General features: G+C 39.1%; 2 protein-coding genes across 2 annotated transcripts; one reads left to right on the top strand and one right to left on the bottom strand.

The window, feature by feature from the left end:
- Positions 1–571: 571 nt before the first annotated feature.
- Positions 572–3,988, top strand: LOC113312649. Its single transcript, XM_026561386.1, has 7 exons — positions 572–691; positions 1,739–1,891; positions 1,971–2,048; positions 2,248–2,313; positions 2,572–2,637; positions 2,711–3,020; positions 3,192–3,988. The coding sequence occupies exons 1-7, from the start codon at positions 572–574 to the stop codon at positions 3,530–3,532; spliced, it is 1,134 nt and encodes a 377-aa protein (XP_026417171.1). The 3' UTR covers positions 3,533–3,988.
- An 831-nt stretch (positions 3,989–4,819) lies between these two features.
- LOC113314448 lies at positions 4,820–6,304 on the bottom strand. Its single transcript, XM_026563238.1, has 2 exons — positions 5,958–6,304; positions 4,820–5,868 (listed from the first exon to the last, which is right to left on the bottom strand). Exons 1-2 carry the CDS (start codon positions 6,241–6,243, stop codon positions 5,096–5,098), a joined length of 1,059 nt encoding a protein of 352 aa, XP_026419023.1. The 5' UTR covers positions 6,244–6,304; the 3' UTR covers positions 4,820–5,095.
- Positions 6,305–7,265: the final 961 nt, after the last annotated feature.

The raw sequence follows: 7,265 nt of genomic DNA, 5'->3' as shown, positions 1-7,265 counted from the left end.
CTAATTTCAGGTGGGAATGGCTAGTTGTACATTACTTGTCAGTTGTCACCTTTTATCAAAGAGGGCCCTTTGTTTCGAGAACAAGTTCCAGTACACATTAGATACACTTTTCTCAATTTCCAATCTCCAACTGTAGGTGTTGTCTCTCCTGCACAAAGCACACCACGATATTTGTATATAGTTGGTAAATTACCCCTCATTTTAGCATCACCTATCCAATCCATAATTCCGTCCATACTATAATAATAAGTCTCTCCAGAATCAAACCCTAACTGTAAAGTCTCCATCCAATTCATCACTTCTTCTTCTCCAAGAAGAAAAAAAGGTCTTCAACGAGTGTGTGTTGAACACGAAGTAGCTTACCATCCAAAAGACCCCAAAACAGAAACCTCCTACATTCACCTCCTCTTGTAGCACAACACGTGGAAATCACCCACTGATCCCACGAATAAGAAAACAACTCAACCGACACGCCACATTTCCACCTCACCACGTGGCTATCTATCCACGTGGACTAAGCTAGACGTGTCACTCATTCATACATCAACTGAAAAACAGTGAACCTCAAATTATGACCTGGAATCAACACTTGGCACTCTTACAAAGATATATTGGAGGAGGAGGAGGGGAATGGGGAAAGAACTTCGAAAGTAGCTCCAAGTTAATGTCTTCTACTTCGGATCTTCTTCAGGTTATTTCCCAGATATTTAACTTGTTATGTATTATTAATTTAGTTAGGATGGAGTTTGTTTGTTTCTATGTTCAATTTTGGGCGAGTCGTAGATTAGGGTTTGTAGAGTTTAATAATTTAGTGGATTTTTAGGCAATGTAAGAAAATTTGAGATTTAGGGTTTGGGAGGAAAGAGTACGTAGTTGAACTAAGTAGGAAAAGATGAACTGAATTGAGCTATTTTTAGCTTAATAAAGGTGTCTAGCTTAATAAAGGTGTCTATTTTTGTTTTCTTACCTGGATATAGGTAGTGAACACATTCAACAGTTTTTTAATTCCTTTGTATAGTTTGCTAAAATAGGAAATTTTCAGCACTTGAGGTAGTTTGATTTTGTAATATGATTTCTAATTTGGGGAAAAACATCTGCTTTGGCAATTAGTCAGCTACATAAGGATACTTCTGTAGTTATTACTAGTGTAAACTCCAGAGGCTTATGGGATGTTATATATCTTTTGTTATGGTAAAACTGTATATATGCCTATCAGGTAGAAAGAACTCAATTTCACACCTCTGACCTATTGCATCTAATAACCAGCATTAGTAGTGAAAGGGTGTAATATCTACATTTGTTCTTGTTTGCTGTGGGGTAAACAGATGGATACTATCATGCCATTCTGAAGTTACAACCCATGAAATTAGATTACTTACTAAATAATGAACCTAATTTTTTTTGTAATTCTGTGCTCATTTCGCCTTTACTGTCTATTCTCCTTGGGATGTTCTCGCAGGGAGTAATTCTGAATGCTAAATAATGTCTTTGGATGTCACTGCCATTACCCTTAAGCGCATGTGTACTGTATTTTAAAGGTTTTATTGTGGTTAGATTCTTTAATGGATATTTATTTGTACTTTATTCTTCTTCTCAGGTCCTCTAGATTCCTTTCTCCTTGAATATATATCATATATCGTGGAAGGGACCAAGGGGTCGTTACTTAATTGGTCGCATAAGTTATATTAACTCTTCTCAATCATACTATGTATGCAATATTGATATATTTTCTTTATAGCAAGACCGTTCAATAGAGGCTCAGCCGTGGGATAAGAAGGTCTATGTGGAAATAAAAACAGTAAAAGCTGAAGAAGATTTTGAATTGCCTGCTGCAACCCATCCATTCCGCAGAAATTTTGGTGGAGGCAGGTCGAAGCAGCACTTAACCGAGGTAATGTAATGTAATGTAATGTTTAAACTTGGCTCAAATAGAGACACTTTCTCCATTATGCTGAAGCCCTCTATTGCAGGCAGAGAAGGAAGCAAGAAGAATACGTAGGGTTTTAGCTAATAGAGAATCGGCGCGGCAGACAATTCGTCGTAGGCAGGTAAACTAAGTGTTAAATTGCTGGTCAGTATTTTCGTATGTTCACTGGTCTATGTAGTGGTTAGTGGAAACTCAAAGGAAGCAATCTTTTGTACATTTGCTTAATGTATTTTTTTTTTTAATGTGCACGAGCTATTTAAAGCTAATAATTGGGCTTTAATTGGATCTGTTCTTTCTGCTCATATTTTCTCTTGCATTAGGCTATGTGTGAAGCATTGACCAAGAAAGCTTGTGAGTTAGCATTGGATAATGAGAGTATGAAGCGGGTATGTAGTTCTTCTTTGAGAATCTAATGATGGTTTTGTCAAGACCATTTTTTCCTCCACTTTCTCTCTTTTGCTTTAAATGTAAACAGTGAGGATGAATGGCCAATTGTTTGTTTTTTATATTCAAAGCTACCAACACCCTAGTTTTCCGAATAACTCGCAGTCCTATGGAATTCTGCATGAAATTCTCTCTTATGTAAAGGTCTCTATCACTTGCTGAAGCCATTTTCATTTTGCTGATGCTCTTACTGAGAAAAGGAAAAGGAGTTGGTCATGAAACAATATCAGTCCCGGAAGGATTTTAACAATCACTTAAAGAAACAGGTAAACATTGATTTGCCTGAGAAAACATTTATTTGAGTATATGTATCTATCTTAAAGTGAATCTGCATTGCAGTTGGCTAGGGCAGAGGCTAGGACTGTGGAAGCCCCAGGACTTAGTTTGAACGCACCACCGTTGTCCGAGAATCTGCCGTCCGACTACAAAGGACCACCATTTACAATCATCTGGCCGTCCGTAATGCAACCTGTAAATTCTGTCCGAGCAAAATCCATTGCTCAACATGATACTAAGGTGCAAGATCCAGTACCACCAATTAGCAACACAAATGCATTACAAGAACAGGGTAATCATTCAAGTGTTAATGCACCAAATTCTCCTTTCTATATACTTCCTTGCCCATGGTTTGCACCTCTCCCTGACCCTGGTAATAATCCCCATCCTCCCGTGGATTCCTGCATCTCAAGGGATACAAAAGATGATAATTTTCCTTGTAAAATACATGAAACTGGGTCGTCTTCAAATTCAGTGGAAAATGCAGAGTGTCAGAAATCTGTTTTATTCAGGAAACTAAAAGCTGATACTTTTGCTTCCACAGATAGGGGTACAACTAATAACTTCCCCGAGACTTCAATCAGGTTAACTAAATGTCATCCAGAAGAGTTGGTGTTTTTCCCCGCTCCTTCAAGATCTGCACAAGCAACGACAGTTGTCAAGAGTGAGATCGATCAGCTGCAAGATTCCACCTTCAATACCGAATCTGCTTCTACCTCAAGCATCCATGTTTCAAGTGCTTTCCCAGAAAGTAAACATGAAATAGATACCTATGCAAATAAGAAGCTGTTAGATGCAGCTGCTGCAGCTGAAGCCAGAAAGAGGCGGAAGGAACTCACAAAGATGAAGAACCATCAAAGTCGACAAGTCAGACTGCGGTGCTGAGGTTTTAACAATGTTTTTGGCTAATCTACAACCGTAAAGAAGTGAGCTGGTATCAGCACATGACCTTGTCGGTAGGAGCTCTCTGTCTTGGGTCTCGACAATTCATAGAGGTGGTTGTGCAGACATCCTCTCACACATTGTCATCATACATTTATACATTTCTTGAACGGCAATAGATTTGGTTACGTGGTCTGAGCTTCCTAATGAAGATGAAATTGGAGAGTTTTTCGATTCTCAGCGGCAACAGTTACTAATTGTAAGAAGAGGATTAGATATTTAATCTTGAACTGGTTTGGAATAGCACATTATACGGTTCCGGCATCTTTTAATCAACATTTCACTACCTAATTATGTACCTAATCAACCCGAGCCTTATGGTGGGTTTAGAGCTACATTGTTATGAGCTTGTATGGAGGTCTTGCAAGTTTCTGATCCAGATTTTACTGTTAGGCTTTTTATGTGTTCATTGGCGTGAAAGATTACAAAAACGACTGTGTATAGTCTCCCGATTATGAAGCAGAAGCATCGAATGTTCGCCCCTCAATTTGTCAGGGCCAGGAAGTGCTATTCCTCCTAGCAGTTTGTGGCTACAGAATATCTTGAGATCCCGTGCTCTATTCTGCGTTATCCGCCACCCGCTAAAAGGCCAATGGTTTTACTAGCTGGCATGAGAGAGGTTCTCCATATCATCATGAAAACTTTTGATTTCTTTGGAGCCACAATAAAATTGCTATCCGCGAACCCTTCAGATGCAGTTACCTTCCGTTTGGCCAAAATAAGTGGTTTCAATTGGTTGAGAAGCCATGGTTTTTCGCGGCACGACCCGGTTCATTTTTGTACCTCCCATCTCCCATTGGGTAAAAACGTGATTCTTGGGTCGTAACAAAGAAAGCTATGTTTCTGCCTACAAAAAAGAAGAAGAAGAGAGAGAGTTTATCTGCTTCCAAGACGACAACTATCCAAGTCAATCAGCATATGGAAATTCATAAATTTTGGTCTTTGCTTGCCATCATGAAAGCAATGGCTGCTGTCGTTGCAACAATGTGATTTTTTTATGACTGTTATCTTGGCATTTCTCTTTTGACGGAATGCGTCTTCTAAGCCCGAATTCGATCCTTTTTTTTTTGTTTTGGCTCTGGCAAGTCTCGACTATAATTTGCCTTGCATTTATTAAATGATGAGGATGATACAGTGCACTGCTTGGGTTTTTGACCAAATTGAGGGGTGAAACTCATTGAGCATTAGCATTAATCTTTAAATTAATAACAAACTTAAAATGAGAAGTGATTTAAAATTACAGATTTATCTGTTGATTAATTTTAGAGAACAAAATTAATTGACAAATAAAGAACCTACAAGTAGTTACTAAAACAAAACATCATCTGCACTAAACTCAAGTGCTCTCAGGTAATGTACCGTCTTTAGTACAGGATATAGTTGGTTTCTATTCCAAACATATTCAGATTTTGGTCTTTGCTTGTGTGGTCTTTGCTTGGTTTCTATTCCACTCAGGTGCTCTCAGGTAATCTCAGATTCTACGTCCACAGGCAGAAATCATCCTATCTATCTTTTGCACACAACACCCGTTCCATCAATTCCACTGCCACAAGTTAGACTAGCGTACTCAGAAGAAAACCCGCTGTCAGTAGAATCAGTGCCTGTGAATCTAGCAACAGCGCAATCTTTTGCAAAGACATTTGAAGTGATGAATTTTCTGTCTCCACCCATGACAGGCATAGATTCACCCATCTTCACTTGACTCACGTAGTTCTTTGCGTAAGTCTGTCCCAAGATACCATTCACATCTTCGCTCAATGAGTAAAACTTGAAAGATAAATCAAGATGAGCATAGCAATCTTCACTCGTTATAGCGTAGTTGTGAATGCTGGATTCTTCTTCGGTGATTGGTACTACATTAGCTGTTATTTTAAAGTTCCCTTCGACTTCAACAACGATTCTGTTAGTTACACTTGACCTACTAATGGTGATACTTGGATCAACTTCAGACTGCCACTTAGCACCTTCAATTTCAGGCAAGTAAATGGGCTGTCCGTCGAACGAAAGCGCTACACGGTCGACTGATTGGTCCCAAGTGGCTGTCTTTCTAGCACCAACATAGATTTGGTGGTCATCAAAGAGGATACCAATAGCTTGGACCCAGGTGAAGTCTCTTTTCATGTTTTGATTTCTTTTACCGATGAAATGACCATTGATGTGGAGATTAGAGTCTGAGAGAAGGCAAAAGTCGCGGTTCTGTTTACCATGGAAGTAGAAGGTGATGCCATCATTACCAACAAATCGTGGATCCTGACAAACAGCTCCTGGTCGATCACAACCTGTGAGCAACACCATAAAAATAATCACTTGATTAGCCTGTGTAGATGATTATTAGCTAACAATAAATGTACTGAATTTATCAACTTACTACACTCTGGTTTGCAAGTAACACAGTCGACCACACATGCATTAGGACAAGCTGCAGGGCAAGTATGCTCAACATTGTAGCAGAAACTGTAGTTGGGGTTCCTACACCTTGGTCTCTTTGATGATTCACCAGATGGGGTGCCTGGAGGTTTAGGAGTTGGATCGGTAGGTGGTGCTGGGGTTACTGGAGTTGGAGGTGGGTAGGTAGGTGCTGCCTCTATCATTACAGATATCATCATTAAGATCATAAAAGACGCATTAAGGAGATGCACCATAGCTCGAGCCATAATGTTACTTCCTCTCTTCACTAACCCTCTGTATACAAGAGTTACCTATAAACTGAAACAGAGAAAAACTGATGAATCGAGCTTCTAGGTGCAAACCACTATTTATAACCATCTAATACTTTCGTGTATGTACCGAACCCAATGCATTATAGCTAGCTACAATCTAGGATCCTGCCTTCTAGATTTTCTAATTCACATGGGATAGCTATTACAGATAAATAATTTAAATCTAAAGTCCACCCTTTATGTCAGTACTCTCTCATTTTATATTCAGGGGAAATGAATTAGTATTAGTATATGTTTCCTTCTCAAGAAACAAAAGATTATCATAAATGAATCATTTAGGTCGAACATGAAAGAAAGAAGTATTCTATGCCGCTTTACTTGGGTAACAATGTGATCAAGTTGGCAACCCTTTCTTCTTGTTTGAGTAATCTATCTTTGTTGTACTTCGGGTAATGAGCAAACGTTAATAAGAGAAAGGTCAGAGGGCTGAACAAACACTGGATTGGCACACCAGACACTTACAGACGATGAACTAACACTGTAATGCGTTTTCGTCGGCTATCCTCCCGGATCAGCCACTAGAGTTGTTCACTGTCCACAGGCCCAATTATTTTACTAGTTGTCTTGAGAGTTCTCCATTTATTGCTCTTGCAAATTGAATTAGAACTTAAAAATTAGTACCCTTACCTGATGTAATCTTGGAAACTTAAAAGAAACAAAAAAATGGTAATCTTGAAGACATCATCTTTTCCAGGTTTACAAAGTTCGAGAGACAAAAGCAGAATCCACACATCTCCCATAACAATTCTCCAAAGAACTCCCAAGGAACACTAGGAAATTGGCGGACAGCCACCTATAGGGCATCATTCTACCCTTCCTCGAGAGAACGCACGACAGAAATTGACTTCCCTTGACACCAAACATAAAGATATCGAACATTAAACACACTTTAAAATGGACTTACACTCACCAACAGAACTACTGCCACTGTTCCCGATATTAAATGCTTTTCTAGA

The sequence above is a fragment of the Papaver somniferum genome, chromosome 9 (assembly GCF_003573695.1).
Source record: "Papaver somniferum cultivar HN1 chromosome 9, ASM357369v1, whole genome shotgun sequence".
In the NCBI taxonomy this organism is placed as follows: Eukaryota; Viridiplantae; Streptophyta; class Magnoliopsida; order Ranunculales; family Papaveraceae; genus Papaver; species Papaver somniferum.
The sequence above is the reverse complement of the archived record's forward strand: the minus strand, read 5'-3'. Positions and strand labels throughout refer to the sequence as shown.

Coding starts and splice junctions, on each gene's coding strand:
- LOC113314448 (XM_026563238.1), bottom strand. CDS start 6,243: ATGGCTCGAGCTATGGTGCATCTCCTTAATGCGTCTTTTATGATCTTA. Junction 5,869..5,957: donor TACTTGCAAACCAGAGTGTA/GTAAGTTGATAA, acceptor TGTTGCTCACAG/GTTGTGATCGACCAGGAGCT.
- LOC113312649 (XM_026561386.1), top strand. CDS start 572: ATGACCTGGAATCAACACTTGGCACTCTTACAAAGATATATTGGAGGA. Junction 2,314..2,571: donor ATAATGAGAGTATGAAGCGG/GTATGTAGTTCT, acceptor TACTGAGAAAAG/GAAAAGGAGTTGGTCATGAA. Junction 2,638..2,710: donor ACAATCACTTAAAGAAACAG/GTAAACATTGAT, acceptor TCTGCATTGCAG/TTGGCTAGGGCAGAGGCTAG.